General features: G+C 38.5%; 4 protein-coding genes and 1 long non-coding RNA gene across 5 annotated transcripts; 2 read left to right on the top strand and 3 right to left on the bottom strand.

The window, feature by feature from the left end:
* Positions 1-3780: 3780 nt before the first annotated feature.
* On the bottom strand, positions 3781-7570 carry LOC103834913 (endoplasmin homolog). The gene is made up of 15 exons (XM_033277085.1): positions 7415-7570; positions 7149-7266; positions 6922-7075; positions 6759-6839; positions 6586-6697; positions 6382-6508; positions 6171-6309; positions 5968-6082; positions 5703-5896; positions 5412-5627; positions 5160-5325; positions 4955-5096; positions 4730-4880; positions 4247-4651; positions 3781-4166 (listed from the first exon to the last, which is right to left on the bottom strand). The coding sequence occupies exons 1-15, from the start codon at positions 7479-7481 to the stop codon at positions 3894-3896; spliced, it is 2460 nt and encodes an 819-aa protein (XP_033132976.1). The 5' UTR covers positions 7482-7570; the 3' UTR covers positions 3781-3893.
* A 773-nt stretch (positions 7571-8343) lies between these two features.
* Positions 8344-9912, top strand: LOC103834914 (3-oxo-Delta(4,5)-steroid 5-beta-reductase). The gene is made up of 2 exons (XM_009111005.3): positions 8344-8544; positions 8610-9912. The coding sequence occupies exons 1-2, from the start codon at positions 8506-8508 to the stop codon at positions 9741-9743; spliced, it is 1173 nt and encodes a 390-aa protein (XP_009109253.1). The 5' UTR covers positions 8344-8505; the 3' UTR covers positions 9744-9912.
* LOC117127285 (argininosuccinate synthase, chloroplastic-like) lies at positions 9693-13004 on the bottom strand. Its single transcript, XM_033277257.1, has 3 exons — positions 11030-13004; positions 10841-10889; positions 9693-10732 (listed from the first exon to the last, which is right to left on the bottom strand). Exons 1-3 carry the CDS (start codon positions 11206-11208, stop codon positions 10556-10558), a joined length of 405 nt encoding a protein of 134 aa, XP_033133148.1. The 5' UTR covers positions 11209-13004; the 3' UTR covers positions 9693-10555.
* A 229-nt stretch (positions 13005-13233) lies between these two features.
* On the top strand, positions 13234-16345 carry LOC103834915 (heat shock 70 kDa protein 6, chloroplastic). The gene is made up of 8 exons (XM_009111006.3): positions 13234-13902; positions 13989-14241; positions 14334-14413; positions 14501-14643; positions 14735-14833; positions 14940-15129; positions 15236-15634; positions 15720-16345. Exons 1-8 carry the CDS (start codon positions 13327-13329, stop codon positions 16131-16133), a joined length of 2154 nt encoding a protein of 717 aa, XP_009109254.1. The 5' UTR covers positions 13234-13326; the 3' UTR covers positions 16134-16345.
* LOC117127292 lies at positions 16322-16924 on the bottom strand. Its single transcript, XR_004450227.1, has 2 exons — positions 16546-16924; positions 16322-16462 (listed from the first exon to the last, which is right to left on the bottom strand). It is a non-coding gene; the product is annotated as an uncharacterized LOC117127292 (long non-coding RNA).
* Positions 16925-20046: the final 3122 nt, after the last annotated feature.

The raw sequence follows: 20046 nt of genomic DNA, 5'->3' as shown, positions 1-20046 counted from the left end.
AAATGCTATTTGAAAAAAATTACCGTAAAATGTTAAGGAAGAGCCAATATTTTGTATAAATGTACTATCTTTTATTTCCATAGTTTATTTAAGGATTTTTAGCAATTAAACCCCTCAACTAAAGATGAATCTTAAAAAAAACCCTCAACTAAAAATCCTGTGAAATAAACCCTCAACTTTAGTTCCGTTAACATATATTACCCTCCGTCTAAAAAACCGTGACGGAGGGTGACATATGTTAACGGTTTATAAGTTGAGGGTTTATAATGTTGAAAACTTAGTTGAGGGTTTTTTTTACGATTCAAAAATAGTTGAGGGGTTTTATCACTAAAAGTCATTAAAGGGTTTTTAAGTTATTTATTATCCATTTATACATTGTTTTAGATTGATTTGTAAGCCTTTAAAACTAATTTATATTTTTAGTATATTAATCTATTATAAAATTAATTTATACATCTTAAATTAATAATTTTCAACACGATTTACAACTTATTATAACTTCAAAATATTAAATTATTTGATATTTGGCAATAGTGATATAAAAAAAATTGTGTGTTTATATCGTCATTTTCAAATATCAAATAATTGAAAGTTTCTAAGTTATATTAAGTCTTAAGTAGTGTTGAGGATAATTCATCCATGAAGTCAATCTTTCTATTTGGAGTATGACGTACTTTTTCTTATTTTCATTATTTTCGTCATCAGGCTCATACTTTCCTATTTTCCTATATTGTTCTTGATTTATTGTATTACTTTATGTTTTAAATATATTATTGATCAAGAAAATAAAAATATAATGTAGTTATTCAGAAATCAATGAGAATAAAAATAATCATGCATTATTTTGGAGGGGGAGAAGTATGAATCGGATGACAGAAATCATGAAAATAGGAAAAAGTGCGTCATACTCTAAATAGAAAGATTGACTATGGATGAATTATCTCGACATTAATTAAGACTTAATATAACTTAGAAACTATAAATTATTTCATATTTGACAATGACGATATAAACACACAAATTTTTTTATATCACTATTGCCAAATATCAAATAATTTAATATTTCAAAGTTATAATAAGTTGTAAGTAGTTTTAAAAATTATAAAATTTAAGATGTATAAATTAATATACAAATATATTAATGTATTAAAATTTATAAATTAGTTTTAAAGGCTTATAAATCTTAAAACAATGTATAAATGATAATAAATAATTTAATAATATTTAATGACTTTTAGTGATAAAACCCCTCAACTAAAGATGAATCGTAAAAAAAACCCTCAACTAAAAATCCAGTGAAATAAACCCTCAACTTATAAACCGTTAACATTTGTTACCCTCCGTCACGGTTTTTTAGACGGAGGGTAACATATGTTAACGGAACTAAAGTTGAGGGTTTATTTCACTGGATTTTTAGTTAAGGGTTTTTTTTACGATTCATCTTTAGTTGAGGGGTTTAATTACTAAAAACCCTTTATTTAATAAGATTTTTACATACTTCTATGTATATATCTAGCACTTATCATTACTATACATATATCTAATACTCGGACAAGATTTATTTTTGCTCATGATGTATGTTTGATTCGATATTGTTCTTATGTTAATTATTTTATTCTAGATATTTTGTTGAAACAAGTGGACAATGTATGTGTGTTCGAAAGGCCGAACATGTAAGCCACAATGTCTCTCATATCTTGACTCTTCTCTTCCTCTTCTATGTAATCCAATGAGCGCACACAGTTAGCATATACGTATTCTGGTTTTGAATTAAACTACCAAACTACACAAATAGATTCCAATATATTATTCAGAAGAACACAGAACCAAATAAATGAATATTTTTTTGATTAAAAGGAATTTAAAACCATAAAGAAGAAGAAGAAACATTTGTCGGTACAAACTCTGTCTTGCCCATACTCTCAGTCTGCTTGACATTGATGAGCATTATCTATTTGATCTGTTTTCTGTCCTTTTTCAAACTTGTTGTTTATATATATTTTTAAATAAACTTGGATAGTTATATGATTGTTTTTATGTTGCATGGATCACGTTACTATTTTTGTTTCTTTTCTCTGAAATATATATTTAGGGCCTGGCTGGTTTAAACGCAACGGTTGCGGTTACAGTTGCGGGAGTTTGCGGATGCGGGTGGTTGCAGTTTCTAACGGTATTAAGAGATTTATACGAAATACTTATGACTGGTTAACTAGCAAACGCAACAACGGTTAAATAATAAATTAACAATATTTATATTTTATATAATTATAAAAATATCAAAAATCATAATATTATAATAAATATAAAAATTATATTTAGAAAGTTATAGTTTTAAATTTTTTAAAATTATAGAAAATATTTTTATTTTAAAATTTTATAATATTAATTAAAATATAATAGATATATTTTAATATTTTTATAATTCTAATTTAAAATTTTAATTTAATATTTTTATTTTTGTATTTATATTGTTTAAAAAAAAAGAAAAAAAAATTATCCTTCCGCAACCATAAACGTTAGCTGGAACCAGCTTTTGAATTTATGAAGTTAAGAGCGCTTTGAAGCGGAATGATTGTTGTAAAACGCCAACAATGCTATCAACCGCAAAAATTGCATTTACGGGTGGTAGTGGGGAAACCAGTCATACCCTTAATACATATAAAAAGTTGTTGAAAAATACATATGCAATACATACCAATACTTTTCTGAAAGAAATTTGCTTTACTTCTCTGGTAGAGTAATTTCATTGATTTTCGCATTCAAATTAAGAAAGAAAATGAGTTTAGAAATGGATCCAACGAAAAGCATCTAGAATTATAAACCATTTGATGTCATTTACACAATTTATGAGACTGTTGACATTTATAATTACATTTTTATGTTTTGCAGTTTTGATTTAACTGACAGAATTATCCGACAATTCCACCATCATATGAGAATGCACGTCTGACTGCATCGTTCTGAGCCGTCCTATGAGATCCATGTTCGATGATATGTTCTTGCACCATACTGAAGACCTCTTGTAACCTTTTTTCTCCATGATCTGCATAATTTGCGTTTTCTGAGATTTGAACCCGATACCTCCTGGTGTAGAAGCATTAATAAATCCTTAGTTAAACCACTGGAGTAAAGGAGCTTCCACTAATATATCGTACTCATTCCATTCTAAAAAGATACATGTTTTAGAATTATTTTTTTGCTAAAACATAATTATGAATACTAAAATTCTATTAGTTTAAAGTTATGTTGAATAGTTAGTTATAAAAATAATGTATTGATAATCAAAATTTTGTATGTTTATTAATATGTATAAATTTTTTAAATATACTTCTTTTTGAAACATAAGAGTATTAATTAAAGAATAAAACACCCTCAAAGTATATCAAAACTTTCAAAGTCCCAATAGAGTTTTGCGGTTTAACGAATTTTCCACCTACATGCATTTATCCTTGTTGACAAATATACATCTTTATCAGAGACAGTTTTCTTCATCATGATGCTTTCTATGCATTGAGATTTTATGTAGAAAAGACAAAACTAACTATTGGTTATTGTTCCTCTTCTTCTCTGTTTGGCTGATCATTGTCTGTTGATAGGAACTGCGGAAACTTGTTCGGAAAGTACAGTTGGTTCATGAGCAAGAGAAAAAGGCATTGATGAAAGTGAGCAGAGTGAATTGTTCTTATGAATAAACATGTCTTGATCAATGCATTATCTATTAAACCGAATAACCAAAGGATTCGCTTTTATCTCTAGAATCCAAGTTGTGCTGCTTTTACATAATCCATCAAAAACCAAATTAGTAAAAACCAATCTTTGAAATAACGAGTAGAATAATGATGTTCTGCTTTTAACTTGAGGGAAGAAAAAAAAAACATCAAAAGTGAAATCTTCTACAGTTCGTCCTTGGTTGGTGTCTCTTTCTCAACGGGTTCGGCTTCAATGTTCAGACCACCATCTGATTTCGTCTCAGTAGCCTCCTCACTGGTCTCTGTTTCATCTGCCTCGACTTCCTCTTCGGCCACTGCATCAGGGCTGATCTTCAGGCTGCTCTTGACGGAGTTGTAAATACGCCCCGCAAAGTCTTTTGGGTCGTTGAGTATGAATCCACTCTCGATCAAAGCAGTCTGGTACATGAGCTGTGCTGTTTCTTTCACACTCTTATCCTGATAGAATTTTTGTCTCAGTCAAACTGATTTAAACCAATAGACAGAAAAGAGTTTTGATGAGTCTAATGTTTGTATACCTCTGGGTGGCTTGCAACTCTATCCTTGAGTTCTTTGATGATAGGGTGACGCGGGTTGATCTCGAGGACTCTCTTTCCACGCATGTAAGCTTGCTTCTTAGCATCTGAGAGAGTTTGTGACTGCATGATCCTCTCCATGTTTGCACTCCATCCAAACTTGGACGTTACGACTATGCATGGAGTGTCAGCCAACCGGTTGCTGATTTTCACATCGTCGACGTTCTCACCAGCGAGACTCTCTTTCCACCACTTGGTCAGCTCCTTGAATGCTTCTTTCAGCTCCTTGACTTTTGAGTCTTTCCCAACCTTGAGTCCTTCTTTTGACACGTTCTGAAACTTCTTGTCCTCGTAATCCATCAGGTATTGCATCAAGTATTCATCAACGGGGTCTGTGAAGAATATGACCTGCGAACAAATGTATTGGAACGTGTGATGCAAGTTTCCTATCTAATAAAAGAAGAATTGTTTGTGTTCCATGCAAACCTCATAGCCCTTTTTGATGAGCCTCTCCAGGAATGGAGATTTCTCCAGCTGTTGCTTGCTGCTTCCTATAATGTAGAACACGTCCTTTTGCCCCTTTTTCATTCTCTTGATGTACTGATCCAGAGAAGTCAATTTTCCATCCGACTTTGTTCTGGAATAACAAAGTGTTAATCTTTAGCTAATAAGCAGACAGATGAGTATTAAAAAGGTAAAGACACAACTTACGTCTCAAAGCGAAGAAGTTTTGCGAGGCGGTTCCTGTTAGAAGCATCCTCAATGATGCCGAGCTTAATCGACTTGCCAAAATCCTTCCAGAACTTGGTGTATTGACCCTTCTTCTCATCATTCTCACCAGACTTCTCCATGTCTGTATGCCAACAAGTTTAGAACAAAATTTGTTCGATATTATGAAGCTTGGTATATGGAATACCTTTTTTGTCATCATCATGGACCTCATCAGGGTCTTCTTCAGCAAGCTTGCGGATCATATCAAGCGCCTTTCGGATAAGCTTCTTCTTTATTGTCTTTAAGCTGCTGTGTTGTTGAAGCATTTCTCGCGATACATTTAGAGGCAATGTGTCAGAGTCAACAAGACCCTACAGAAGTAAGCTCACATTAGGGACTCAGCTCTTGAATTTGTATTGAAGGTAAAACTTAATCTGTCTTGCAGTTAGTTAGTTACCTTCAAGAAACTCAAATATTTAGGCAGAAGCTCATCAAACTCATCTGAGATGAAAACCCTCCTGACAAAGAGCTTTAAGTTCGCCTTGTTGCTGTTGTAGTATCTCTCGTACTGATCATGAGCAGATTTTGGAGGAACATACAACACAGCCTTGAACTCAACATCACCTTCAGCATTGAAGTGACTCCAAGCCGTTGGCTTCTCCTCAGAAAAATCCTGTATAGCGACTAGGGTCAGGAAAAATCCACACGAGGACCATACCACCTATAGTATGCAATTTGTTCACGTCACCTTTGCGAGAGAGTGGTAGAATTTAGTGTACTCTTCCTCCGTCACTTCCTTTGGACTTCTCAGCCAAATAGCCTTAACATCATTCAAAAGCTCCCATTCATGAACTGTTTCTTTCACCTTCTTGGTTTTCTGCTTTTTCTCACCGTCTTCCTCTTCGGCATCTTCTTCCTTCTCTTCCTCGGTAGAGGTGGTTTCTGTAACGACGTACCGTTACTAAAGACACTGAGGCAGAAAATTATAACTGCAGTGGTTCATTATAACTCACCACTTTCCTCTTCAGCTGATTCATCTTCCTCAACTGGGACCTCAGTTTCAACCTCTTTGCTGGCCCATAGGTGGATAGGGAAGTTAATGAATTCAGAATATCTCTTCACCAAATCCTATAGTAGACAGTGATGATCATAAGCAACCACAATGGTACAGTAAACAGAAGACATTTGCTTCCAAATTTATCAGTTTATTACTCACCTTGAGTTTACTCTCCTCTAGGTACTCCCCAGCTTCATCTCTAAGATGTAATCTAATCTCAGTTCCACGTCCCAGAGGCTCATTCCATGTATCCTCGGAAACAGCAAATTTACCGTCGGCCTTTGACTCCCATACATGTCTGAAAATTGAGAAAAGTTTTTCAAATGATTTTACATGTCTACACACAGAACACTCTCAGGAATCAACTTACTGGATGTCATCATTGTGCTTGCTAATGACTTCAATGTAGTCAGCTACAAGATAGGCAGAGTAGAAGCCAACTCCAAATTGTCCAATCAGGTTCAAATCCCCACTTGATTGCATTTTCTCAACGAAAGCTGTGAAAGAAAAGACCTTGAACACATGAATATTCCTTGATCCGAACTATTGTAAAAAATAACGTATCAGCACATACCTGACGTTCCAGATTTGGCTATGGTACCAAGGTTCTTGATCAGGTCTTCCTTAGTCATTCCAATTCCCCGGTCCCGAATAGAAAGTATTTTCTTGGCTTTGTCTAGCTTAATCTGCAGATCATTACATTATTATAGAACTTAAAGACCTCTCAAACCCCAAAGTACTACTAACCTGAATCTCAAGCTTAGCAGTGTCACCTTCACCCAAAACGTCTTTGTCTGTGAGTGCAAGGAACCTAATCTTATCCAAAGCCTGAAGATTTACAAACACACACACAGACACTTATAACCTCCCAATTCAAACTAGCTCTAAAAAAAAACAATAACAAGCTTACATCAGAGCCATTGGAGATCAACTCTCTCAAGAAAATGTCCTTGTTACTGTAGAGAGAGTTGATGATAATGTCCATAAGCCTTGAAACCTCGGCTTGGAACTCAAACTTCTCTGCGCTACTGCGAAGTGACTTCTTCGAGATCGATTCAGACTCTCTGTTCAAATAAACAAACACGAATATCAGGCTTGAGAGATTTATGAAATCAAAATCGAACGTATGAGACTGACCTATGAACGACATCTGAATCAGTCGATAAACCGCCGTGACCACCGAGTTTCTCCTCCACCTTCGGTGGATCAGTAACGTCGTTGGAACTCTCTTCTGCATTCGCGTGTAGCTTTCTTCCTATGATAGAAACATCGCCATTATACACTTACGTAACCAAATCAAATAATATACACAACGGCTGACAAGAAAAAAAAGCTGACAAAAAGAAAAGAAAGTAATATACACAACGAAGAGATGTTGAGAACAAGCATGCGTTGGATCGTACCTTGCTCTGGAAGAAGAAAGAGAAGGGAGAAAAGGAACATGACGGAGACAATCGTCTTCTTCCTCATTGTTAAGATCGTATAGCGTTCGATACCTCTCAGACTCGGTCACTCATTCACGCACTGATGATGGTGCAGCTCGAAGAAGGAAGAAGATCCGTAAAATACGTAATGATTTAGTGACGTGTGAACATTGTAATTGCGTACACTTCGGTTCCTGTTATTTTTGTTTACGTGGCAGATCCAACGGTTTATGGGCGTTTTGCATTGGAAAAGATTTTGAACTTGACGTGGATGGACGACCGGACGGCTACCTTTGTTCGTGTTACACGTGACAAGCTACTATTGGATGTTGGGGTTTAATGACGTCGGGCTTCCAAGGCAAAAATAAATTTCTGGATGATTCTTCTTCTACTTCTCCACGGTTATGTTTGGCTGCTTTCATATTCTGGGATCTTCTTATCATTTCTGAATATAAGAAAAGTTGGTCCTTCCGACAGCTCAGCTCTGTTTCTAGGAATCACCATTCCTAATTAAAGTATAGCTTAAAGGTGAAACTGAGATCCAAGTTGCATCCTGCGGTTCGAAAGTCATAATGCCTATACCCACTTTTGAACAGATATTCACTGCTTTTCTTTTATTCAGAAACGAGAGAAACAAAACTAAAAGGAACACAAAGCAACATCCTGAGTTGATCGAGATTTGTGTATTTTGCATGAATGTTTGGTTACTCATAGTTTCTTATTGTCCGAATCCTTTGTAGTTTGTAAGTTCAAGCTTCGCCATGATTGCCAATGATTTTACAGTAGCACAATCCAAAGCCAGACTGTAGTTCTTCAATAATAGAAGGTGGTTAGAGAATATTTAATCTAATTAAATACAACAATATTAAATATGATCCGATTTTATTATTACAATATTAGCTGACCAACTTTAGTCGGCACGTACACGTTTAAACTTTTATAATATAAATACTTTTTATTTACAAAATAAAAGGCTAAAAGACAAACCCCACACGGTTCTGTCGAGTCTACAACACCATCCCTCACCTTCTTGTCTTTCTTACTTCTCTTATCACCGATCTGATCGAGAAATGAGTTGGTGGTGGGCAGGCGCCATCGGAGCTGCCAAGGTAAAAATTCATCTTCTCCTCCTTACATAGTCACTAATCTAACAAAAGATCTCATCTTTTTACAGAAAAAGTTCGACGAAGATGAGCCAACGCAAACCTACGAGAGCGTCGCGCTCATCATCGGCGTCACGGGCATCGTCGGAAACAGCCTAGCGGAGATTCTTCCTCTCTCCGACACACCCGGCGGTCCGTGGAAAGTCTACGGCGTCGCTCGCCGTCCTCGTCCCACCTGGAACGCCGATCATCCCATCGATTACATCCAGTGCGATGTCTCCGACGAAGAAGACGCGAGATCCAAGCTTTCGCCTTTAAAAGACGTCACGCACGTGTTCTACGTCACGTGGACCAACCGCTCCTCGGAGGTGGACAACTGTAAGGTCAACGGCTCTATGCTCCGTAACGTCCTCCGCGCGGTTGTCCCAAACGCGCCGAATCTCCGGCACGTTTGTCTCCAGACCGGGACGAAGCACTACCTCGGCCCTTTCGATAGTGTTGGCAAAGATGTTGATCGTCACGAGGCGCCTTTCACGGAGGAGATGCCGAGGTTGAAGATCGAGAACTTTTACTACACTCTTGAGGACGTTCTGTCTGAAGAGATTAAGACGAAAGAGAGTGTGACTTGGTCTGTGCATAGACCAAACACTATCTTTGGTTTCTCTCCGTATAGCTTGATGAACATTGTGGGGACTCTCTGCGTCTACGCAGCCATCTGCAAGCACGAAGGGTCTAAGTTAGTTTTCCCGGGGAGCAAGGAGGCGTGGGAAGGTTTCACGACGGCGTCAGACGCTGATCTGGTCGCTGAGCAGCAGATTTGGGCTGCGGTTGATCCTTACGCCAAGAACGAGGCGTTTAACTGCAGCAACGCTGATGTTTTCAAGTGGAAGCATCTGTGGAAGATTCTTGCTGAGCAGTTTGGGATTGAGGAGTATGGGTTCGAGGAAGGGAAGAACGTGGGGTTGGTGGAGATGATGAAAGGGAAAGAGAGTGTGTGGGAGGAGATGGTGAAGGAGAATCAGTTGCAGGAGAAGAAGCTTGATGAGGTTGGTGTGTGGTGGTTTGCTGATGTTGTGCTTGGTGTTGACGGGATGATTGATAGTATGAACAAGAGCAAAGAGTATGGCTTTCTTGGTTTCAGGAACTCTAACAACTCTTTCATCTCTTGGATTGATAAGTACAAGGCTTTCAAGATTGTGCCTTGATTCATCTTCTACATAGCATACACTTGGATGTTTATTTCTCTTGTTTCTTCTTTGTTTCATGTCTATGTTTCTCCCAAAATCTCAGTTCTGTGTTGTCTGTTTTTGAATATTCCTTTTCTAGTCTTGTAAACCCTTTGTCACTCTTTTGAAATTCTACTATTTTGGAACAGTTTTCGCGTCATAACCATTACAAGTTGTAATAAAAATATATTGGACAATCCTGCAAGAGCGTTAAGGTTAGGAACACCAGATTATGTCTTCAAAATAGTGTATTGCTCGCTATGGTTCCACTAGTGGTGTCTATTAGCCGCATTGTGAAATTGTTAGCTGCTTCCAAATCATAACGAGGGAAGCTGGTCAGAGAGAGTACACAACACTGGCTGTGTGATAAGCGTTCACTTGGAATGATCTCAAATCTCTCTTTCAACTTGAAAGTAAGAGAACTTGCTTATTTTTGGTTTAACTGCAACCCGGTTTAGCCATTAGCTTGCTGTTACTATGAGGATATAAATTCCTTTGCTTGGTTCACATGTCTTAGCATTATCTACACACATAAATCAACCAATATTTCCACACACACACACACTGCTGCAACTCCTCTAGACCAAAAAGACCAAATGAAAAGCTTAAGCCATTGGTTGAGGATAATGTTATCATGTAGGACACTAGACAACCCAAGTTGCACCAAACAATACCAAAAGGCTAAGACCAAATGAAAAGCTTAAATCCCTTCTCCATTTGCATTAAAAGAATTCTTTTTCCTGAGATGGCCTTTAATAAACAGGCCTTAATTTATAATTTGCTTCCAGCCTTCAAATTTTCAGGACCGGTACTGTACCCACCAAGTATTTTCGTTTATAGATAGCACCAGCTCTAAGACAAGGGAATATGTAATCTTTGGCGAACTCTTCTGTGAGATCCTTAACAACCAACTGAGAAGCACCACTAGCCTTAGCCTTTTGTTCCAAACCGTCCAACTCTTCTATGCCCTTCATATCAAAGCAGTTAGTGGGTTGAGAAAACATAAGTCGAATGCTACGCAAAACTTCATCTCTCAACTATAATAGTCATCATTTAGCACTTATGCAGTGTAGTACCTGACCAACATCTGCGGTGAAACATACAACTTCACAACCACTGTTCTCCCTGCCAAATAAACACTTCCATGTATAAGACTAGCAAACGGATTAAACTTCCATGATACAAATAGCATTAAAGCTATATAAACCTATTGTTTCAAAACCAGAGGATGACTATTCTTGCTATCAGAAATGAACTAAACATACTTAAGCCATGTCACGATGACAGAAGTGTCTAAGCCTCCACTGTAAGCTAGAACGACTTTTTTCAGTTTTCCATGAAGCCTGACCGGCATCCTTTGAATGAGAAGTTTTACCATCACCGGAGAGGACAGCTCGAATAGCTGTGCATTATTGAAGATCACAAAGTAGTTAACAACATTCATGAAGCTTAATCAAACACATAGAAATTTCATCACACAGGAATAAAGAACATGTCTTTAAGTAAATGGGCAGATTGACTGTAACACTAACTTCTCATTGACTCTTGTAGGTCGATGATAGTGTTACAAAAAAGACTAATACGGACTTTTGAGATCATGATTTTTTATTGTATGTGATGGCAATTAATTGATAACAGGTGCTATAATGACTTGGTTTAGCTAAGCCATTGTCCATCCTTTTTTGGTACATATAAATTGTAAAATCATTATAGCTAAACATACAAAACCGGTAAGAAAATTCAGCTGATACAAAGTCTATTTTCATGCTACATAATTACGTAAATTGCAGAGTCAATTACATGTGTCATATTTTGATAACTAGATCAAACAAAAGCTGAAGAAGCTAAACCTTTGTCCATTTTCTTTTCCTTATCCAGATATATTTTCAAATAGCTAACGCTAACAAAACTAAAAACCGGTTTATTATGAGTTTTCTAAATTGCAATAAACCATGTAGTAGTATTATATTGAGTCTATACGTTTGAATTTTATTAATGATTTACTAGAACGAGTTCATCCTAATATTATATAAGAACCAAATAGGATTTTGAACCTAAAAGCAAATATTAACTGTTGATCAAAAAGAAAAAGCAAATATATATACCTAAATAGTACAATATTAAATGAAATCTTTTACTTTCTCACAAATTTTAATAATTAAACAATTTTGAAGATAATTTTTAATTTTAGTGCAATCTATCGTATACTAAAAGGCACATACATTGAATTTCTAGGCTGTCACGTCACCAAAAATAATCAACCAATCACAATTACAGAGAAGCCCAATGCTTTCAAAGAAAGAGAGAGCCCACACATCTAATTCATGCTCTGAAAGCATTGAGCTTCTCTGTGATTGTGTGTTGCAGAGAGATAGTTCCTGCTCAGAGTGGTGAGACTGCAGAAGAAAGCAGTGATGTTGAGAGAAGAGCAGCAGCAGCTGTGGCTTCAACTTTGGAATCTGAGGAACCAGACAATGGAGGAGGTTACATTGCTCGTAGCCTCATAAAGAGTTCGAGCATCAGTGGTTCTAAATGCATTGGTGTCCAATCTAAAACCGACAAAGAGGTTAGTTGGTAAAAAAAAACAGAGGATCTTGAAAGGAACATGAAGATGGAGTTTACTTACTTTTGTTTATGTTCTGTGTGTTGCAAGACACCATAGCTGAGGAAGGAGATGGTGAATCAGTGGTGGAGCTTACTGAAAGAGTTGCTTCTCTTTGTAATTATTAAAATGTTTTTTTTTTTTGGCGTTTGATGAAAGTTTTCTGGTGAAAACACTCACCGTGTTACTGGTCACGGCCGTTAATGCAAAGACTCTCGGAGGTATGTTAAAAGTCTTACAATTTCACTCGTTTTAACCTACAAAACAACTAATCTACATAAGATTCATTAAATTTACTTGAAAACAACAAGAAAAACAAAGAAAGCGTTCTAAAACTCTTAAAAATTGGAAGAGCCGTCGAGTTTTTGTTGCAGAAAATCCAGAAAACCTAATGAGGAAGATGCTAAGTAAATGACAATTTATCCCTCATTTAAGTTATTGATAAGAAAACAGAAAAAATGCCATTACTCTTGCTCGAAGTCGGGTTGCTAGGTAGTTAAAACGTCCCATAACCGCTACACCAAGTGAACTTCTTTGAACTTTTCACCAATTCACCATATATAACCGAAAATAAATCAACGATTAATCCCTGCAAAATCTCCGATTTTTTTCATTCAGAGTTAGGCCCGGCCCGAATATACAAGGAACGCCTAGCGAATTTCCGAAGGGGGGTTGTTCCTGCTTAAACACTTGAATCACCTTTCCCTTGCAGCTGTCACTGGTGCCAAATGGTACAAAAAAAGAGAAGGGGGGTGGGCTTTACGAATCCAGCGGCCCATCCATCTTCATTCTCCTTCTAGAAAGTTCATCTGGGTCCCACTTTTTTTCCTCACTAGTCTCCACCTTCCTCTTATCTTCTTCTTTCTTCTTCTGCTTCTCCTATATCTCCTCCTTCCTTCCTTAGGGTTTTCTCCATTTCCTTTCCTCTCTTACTTCCTTCATTTCTACTAGTCTCGGAAAATGGCTTCATCCGCCGCCCAGATTCACGTCCTCGGCGGAATCGGATTCGCCACCACATCCTCCAAGAGAAACCTCAACAGTAAAACCACTTTAATCCCCAGAAGCGCCTTCTTCGGCACAAGAACCGGTCCCTTCTCCACCCCTACCTCCGCCTTCCTCAGAATAAACACTAGAAACTCCCCCGGCGGCTCTAGATACTCAGTAGGTCCGGTTCGCGTAGTTAACGAGAAGGTCGTTGGAATCGATTTGGGAACAACTAACTCCGCCGTAGCCGCCATGGAAGGAGGCAAGCCGACGATCGTGACCAACGCCGAAGGCCAGAGGACGACTCCCTCCGTGGTGGCCTACACCAAGAGCGGCGACCGCCTCGTCGGGCAGATCGCGAAGAGGCAGGCGGTTGTTAACCCCGAGAACACTTTCTTCTCGGTGAAGAGGTTTATCGGGAGGAGGATGAACGAGGTCGACGAGGAGGCGAAGCAGGTTTCGTATAGAGTTGTGAAGGATGAGAATGGGAATGTTAAGCTTGAGTGTCCTGCTATTGGTAAACAGTTTGCTGCTGAGGAGATTTCAGCTCAGGTTTATTTTCGAGTGTCTCTGGTTGTAGTGGAGGGTTTCTCTCTTTTTTTTTTTTTTTTTTTAAATTGGGGTTTTGGTGTGTTTAGGTTTTGAGGAAGCTTGTGGATGATGCGTCGAGGTTCTTGAACGAGAAGGTTACCAAGGCTGTTGTTACTGTGCCTGCTTACTTTAATGATTCGCAGAGGACGGCTACTAAAGATGCTGGTCGTATTGCTGGGTTGGAGGTTCTTCGTATTATTAATGAGCCTACTGCTGCTTCGTTGGCTTATGGGTTTGAGAGGAAAAGTAATGAGACGATTCTAGTTTTTGATCTTGGTGGTGGTACCTTTGATGTTTCAGGTACTTGGCATAGTATTATCTTTTGGTTTCTACTTGCTCTGTATATTGGCACCTTATAATATGTATTTTTTGTTATGTTTCGTACTATGCAGTGCTTGAGGTTGGTGATGGAGTGTTTGAAGTGCTTTCCACTTCTGGTGACACTCATTTGGGTGGTGATGACTTTGACAAGGTGAGTTGAATGTTTATTCAAAGCGCTTTGAATCTGTCTACTCTTTCTTTTGTGATTTGCTTGATAGATTTAAGTTTTGATATGCAGAGAGTTGTTGATTGGCTTGCTTTAAATTTCAAGAAAGATGAAGGCATTGATCTTCTGAAAGATAAGCAAGCACTTCAGAGGCTGACAGAAGCAGCAGAAAAGGCTAAAATCGAGCTTTCCTCGCTGACTCAGACAAATATGAGGTACGGTTATTTTTTCTCGTCCAATTTTTTTTTTGCTTATGTACACTTTCACAAGCATGTGGTTTCTGATTGGTATGAATGTTTTGCCCAGCCTGCCATTTATCACGGCCACAGCTGATGGGCCAAAACACATAGAAACCACCCTCACACGTGCCAAGTTTGAAGAATTGTGTTCAGATTTACTTGACAGGTAATGCCCACCATTGTTTGTCTTCTCCATCTTTGTAGCAGTTCTTATGGCAAGTAGTCATGGAGGCTCCTGTTGATAATTCCTAATCCACGTGTCTATCTCGTAGGTGTAAGACTCCTGTTGAGAATTCCTTGAGGGATGCAAAGCTAAGCTTCAAAGATATTGACGAAGTGATCCTTGTTGGTGGATCAACACGTATTCCTGCTGTTCAAGAAGTCGTGAGGAAGTTGACTGGGAAAGAACCTAATGTCACTGTAAACCCTGATGAGGTTGTAGCTCTAGGTGCTGCAGTCCAGGTTTGTTCCCGTTAACAAAAAAACATGGTTTGATCATTTTTCTGGCAAATAAGTTATGTTTCGCTGCAGTAAGTTCTCATCTAGCGCCTTTCTTTTTTGATTTCAGGCTGGCGTTTTGGCTGGAGATGTTAGTGACATTGTTCTTCTTGACGTGACACCGCTTTCGATTGGTTTGGAAACTCTTGGAGGTGTCATGACTAAGATTATTCCAAGGAACTCTACTCTGCCTACTTCTAAATCAGAAGTCTTTTCGACTGCTGCTGATGGACAGACAAGTGTTGAGATCAATGTGCTGCAGGGTGAGAGAGAGTTTGTCCGGGATAACAAATCTCTTGGCAGCTTCCGTCTGGATGGTATCCCACCGGCACCACGTGGAGTTCCACAAATTGAAGTCAAATTTGACATTGATGCAAACGGTATCCTCTCCGTCAGTGCTAGTGACAAAGGCACCGGAAAGAAACAAGACATTACCATTACTGGTGCCAGTACGTTGCCCAAGGATGAGGTGCTTACAGTTTACAAACCCAACCACATTCTCGATAATTTTGATGGTTATGGTAACAAAAGGTTGGTGTGAATGAACGTTACAGGTAGAGCAAATGGTCCAAGAAGCAGAAAGGTTTGCGAAGGATGACAAAGAGAAGAGGGATGCAATTGACACAAAGAACCAGGCGGATTCTGTTGTTTACCAGACAGAGAAGCAACTCAAAGAACTTGGTGAGAAAATTCCAGGTGAAGTGAAAGAGAAGGTAGAGGCCAAGCTACAAGAGTTGAAAGACAAGATTGGAAACGGATCAACACAAGAAATCAAGGACACAATGGCTGCTCTTAACCAAGAAGTGATGCAGATTGGTCAGTCTATGTACAACCAGCCTGGTGCTGGAGCTGGAGCTGGAGCTGGGGCAGGAGCTGGGGCAGGTTCTTCCCCTGGAGGAGAAGGTGATTCATCGTCAAGCAAAGGTGGTGATGATGTGATCGATGCTGACTTCACCGACAGCAACTGAGAAAATTCAATTTGGATGATTGAGATGATGTGATCGATATTGACACACCGCAAATTAGAAAACGAACTTGGATGCAGGGGCGAAGCTATTTTATAAACTATGTGTGCACTTGCATCTACAATATTTTGAGATTTAGTGTATTTTATCATTTATTTGTTTTATGTGCAAGTCTGCACTTGATAAATTTAAAAAAGTAAAAAAACATTAAATCATTCACTGAGGAAAAAAAGAACAGTTTGCTTTGGAAAATAAATTAACCTGAATTGGGAGATTAGGCCGTATACAATATGCATATGTTCCAAATGTTGAGTTCCAAGAAACAGAGTGAACTTCACACAAAAAAAACGCTTTGTGACCACAATATTAAACACTCAGCATTTCTTTTAATAGGACCGGAAGAGACGGGCGATACCTTGCGATAGAGGCTAAGCTGTGATGGGCAGATGTGACGACCGTTTGCTACACCAACAGCAGCTCCTTCTCGATTAATAGCACAAGAAAATACTTTTGTTAGGGAAGAATAATAAAGAGAAGTTGTCTGTTGTCACCATCATCTTCACGAACAAGCTCCGGGAATTTTTCACTGTTATTCTCCAAATGCTTCTGTCTCAAGGTTGTTCCAGATTTCAATGCCTGAAGGTTCACAATCTCTTTGAAGCTGTCAATAATGTTTATCAGCATGAAGGGAAGGGACCTCCAAGAGTTGAAGCATCCCACATTCTTTTACTTCCCATTCTTCGGGCCTTTCTACAAGTGAATAGTCGAACTGGATCTCGAACTCAAAAACAAACTCGGTGGAAGTCAACTCATCTGTTTCAACTTCAACCTCGAATGTGTACAGATGCCCCGGAATAACTCGTCCTATACTTCTATAACAAGCCGTGAGAGCATTCCCTCTGGACATGATTGTTGAGATGAAGAGATCAAGCTATATGAAAGAAGGATATCAAAGGCACCAGACTTGAGAAGTTAGGCACCAAACTTGAGACTGTTGCTAAGGTACCAGACTTGAGAAGTTAGACACCAGACTTGAAACTGTTGCTACAGTACTCGGCCCAGAAAGGAAGAAGCCCATGACAGCCTTTCTCAAGCTCTTAAAACCCTTGTATCCTCTCTATATAAACTTTATAATCTCTTCATTAAGATTCAAGCAAGATAATAAAAAGTCTCTGGTCATCTTTGAATTCTCTCTCTAGCCTTTAATCTCATTTCCAAATCTCATTAATCTCCAATCTCTAATCTCTAATCTCTTTAATAATCCTCTCAAATCTCTTTCTAATCTCATTTATTATTCAAGATGTCTAGAAATCTTATGGTATCAGAGCCTGGGTGAATGTTCTTGAGTTCTTGAGTGTTCTTGAGATTATCCAAGGCTAGATCTTTGAAAATCTCAAGAAAGTTTCTGTTGGTGTTTTTACTGAAGAACTAGCCTAAAGCTGGTTTCTTTGGTGGTTTGGAGAGCTCAGATCCGTGTTCAAGCTTAAAGGTCAAGTCTTTGAAGTGTATTGGTGCTTTTGTGTACAAACTGAGAGGTCTTTGAGGTGTTCTTAAGGATCTAAGTGAAAAAGTTCAAGTCTTTTCAAGCTAGTGGGTTACTAGAGTCAAGATTGAAGCTTTTTGAAAGATGGAAGATAGTGGTGGAGTCTACATGAAGATTGCTACCAAGTTCAAGGGAAACAACTACCTTGTGTGGTCTAGGATGGCCAGGAATGCTATTGGAGGCAAGGGATTGCTCAAACATCTCACATCCAGTGTGATTCCAAAGCAAGAGATCAAAGAAAAGGAGGAAGAAGAGACGAAAGTGAGACTGCCTATGATAAATGGCAACAAGCTGATTGTATGGTGATTAATGCTCTTCTTGCCTCCTTGGATCAGAACTTGATGGATGCTTATAGCTACTGTGATACAGCTAAAGAACTTTGGGATACATTGAAGCAAATCTATGGAAACACCTCAAATCTCAACAGGGTCTTTGAGGTGAAGCAAGCTCTCAATAGTCTAGTACAAGAAGATATGGACTTTGAGAAGCATTTGGGCAAGTACAGAGCACTGTGGTCTGAACTAGAGATGTTGAGGCCAAATACCATTGATCCAATGGAGCTTAACAAGAGAAGGGAGCAGGATAAAGTCTTTGGACTGCTTCTCACTTTGAATCCAGCATATGGAGGGTTCATTCAGCACATGTTGAGAGATGAGACTCTACCTAACCTAGAAGAGGTGTGTGCTAGGATCCAAAAGGAATATGGGAACATGGAGCTATTTAACAAGAAGGGAAAGGAGCTAGCTTTGGCAAATCAAGCAGCGCAAGCTCAAGGAGATCAGGGAGAACTTGCACAAGCTAACAAGGCCATCCATGGCAAGTATGAGAAGTTTGGTGGGAGTTGTGATCACTGCAAGAAGCAAGGCCACAAGAAGAGCCAATGCTGGATCCTACATCCTCATTTGAAGCCAGCCAAGTTCAAAGAGGCCAAAGCTCACATGGTGGAGAGTAGTGGTGGTGGTGCAAGCAAGGAACAGGCTGGAGAGATGGATAATGGGAAGTCTTTGGTGGCTTATACTGGTGGTCCTAGTTCTAGAGGCAGCACTAGTGGTGATGAATACTTGAAGAGATCAGACTTGGATGTTCTCATCAAGCTCTTCAAGGAACATGGTAACACCCTTGCATACTCTCATGGAGCTTCTATGATTGCTAGAACTGATAGGTTACTAGAGGACTCATTTGACATGTATAATCATCTTAGAAAGGGTATCTTTGATAGGATTGATCATGCATATGATTCTGCCCATGCATATAAGCCCTCTAGTATACTAGCGCATCTAGCTAACTCCACATCTAGTTCATATAAGCCTCTCATTGTTGATTCTGGTGCATCTCATCACATGATAAGTGACACTAGATTGATTAACAACATTGAACCTGCTCATGGTAATGTGATGATAGCCAATGGTGCTAAAATTCCTATTAAAGGAATAGGAGAGCTCAAGCTATTTGATAAAGATTCCAAAGCGCTTTATATGCCTGATTTTACTTCTAATCTTCTTTCAGTTAAGAAGTGTGCTACTGATCTGAATTGTAATGTCATTTTCAGCCCTAACAGTGTAAAATTTCAGGATATTGAAAGCCATAAGGTGCTTGGAAGTGGAGTTACCAAGGGAGATCTTTATGTGCTAGAGAATTTGAGCTTCTCTGCTCCTAGTTCAAAATTTAGTTGTTCCTTTTCTTCTGCTTCTACTAGTCTAAGCAAGAATGCATTGTGGCATGCTAGACTAGGACACCCTCATAATAAAGCTTTAAAACTGATGTTGCCAGGTGTTTCTTTTGAGAATAATGATTGTGAAGCTTGTATTTTAGGCAAGCATTGTAAAACTGTTTTTCCAAACTCTTCTACTATTTATGAAAATTGCTTTGATCTTGTTCACTCGGATGTTTGGACAGCTCCCTGCTTATCTAGGGAAAATCAGAAGTATTATGTCACTTTCATTGATGAAAAATCCAAATACACCTGGTTAACTTTAATTCCAACCAAAGATAGGGTGCTTGATGCATTTAGAAACTTTCAAACTTATGTGATTAACCAATATCATGCCAAGATTAAAGTTTTCAGGTCTGATAATGGAGGAGAGTACATAAGCAATGCATTCAAGCAACACCTATCTGGCAGTGGGATTCTTCACCAAACTAGCTGTCCATACACTCCTCAACAAAACGGTGTGGCTGAGAGGAAGAACAGACATTTGATGGAGGTCGCTAGGTCCTTGATGTTTCAAGCCAATGTCCCAAAGAGATTCTGGAGTGATGCTGTCGTTACTGCTTGCTACTTGATCAACAGGACACCTACTCTTGTGCTACAAGGGAAGTCGCCATTTGAGGTGCTCAACAAGTACAAGCCAGTTCTCTCACATCTCAAGGTCT

The sequence above is a fragment of the Brassica rapa genome, chromosome A08 (genome assembly GCF_000309985.2).
Source record: "Brassica rapa cultivar Chiifu-401-42 chromosome A08, CAAS_Brap_v3.01, whole genome shotgun sequence".
NCBI lineage: Eukaryota > Viridiplantae > Streptophyta > Magnoliopsida > Brassicales > Brassicaceae > Brassica > Brassica rapa.
Note: the sequence above shows the minus strand (reverse complement) of the source record. Positions and strands in the feature narration are given on the sequence as shown.

Coding starts and splice junctions, on each gene's coding strand:
- LOC103834913 (XM_033277085.1), bottom strand. CDS start 7,481: ATGAGGAAGAAGACGATTGTCTCCGTCATGTTCCTTTTCTCCCTTCTC. Junction 6,083..6,170: donor TAGAGGAGAGTAAACTCAAG/GTGAGTAATAAA, acceptor TGTCTACTATAG/GATTTGGTGAAGAGATATTC. Junction 5,097..5,159: donor CCATGATGATGACAAAAAAG/GTATTCCATATA, acceptor GTTGGCATACAG/ACATGGAGAAGTCTGGTGAG.
- LOC103834914 (XM_009111005.3), top strand. CDS start 8,506: ATGAGTTGGTGGTGGGCAGGCGCCATCGGAGCTGCCAAG. Junction 8,545..8,609: donor GCGCCATCGGAGCTGCCAAG/GTAAAAATTCAT, acceptor ATCTTTTTACAG/AAAAAGTTCGACGAAGATGA.
- LOC117127285 (XM_033277257.1), bottom strand. CDS start 11,208: ATGAATGTTGTTAACTACTTTGTGATCTTCAATAATGCACAGCTATTC. Junction 10,890..11,029: donor GTCATCGTGACATGGCTTAA/GTATGTTTAGTT, acceptor TTTATTTGGCAG/GGAGAACAGTGGTTGTGAAG. Junction 10,733..10,840: donor TCACCGCAGATGTTGGTCAG/GTACTACACTGC, acceptor TTTGATATGAAG/GGCATAGAAGAGTTGGACGG.
- LOC103834915 (XM_009111006.3), top strand. CDS start 13,327: ATGGCTTCATCCGCCGCCCAGATTCACGTCCTCGGCGGAATCGGATTC. Junction 14,414..14,500: donor GTGGTGATGACTTTGACAAG/GTGAGTTGAATG, acceptor TTTGATATGCAG/AGAGTTGTTGATTGGCTTGC. Junction 15,635..15,719: donor GTACGTTGCCCAAGGATGAG/GTGCTTACAGTT, acceptor TGAACGTTACAG/GTAGAGCAAATGGTCCAAGA.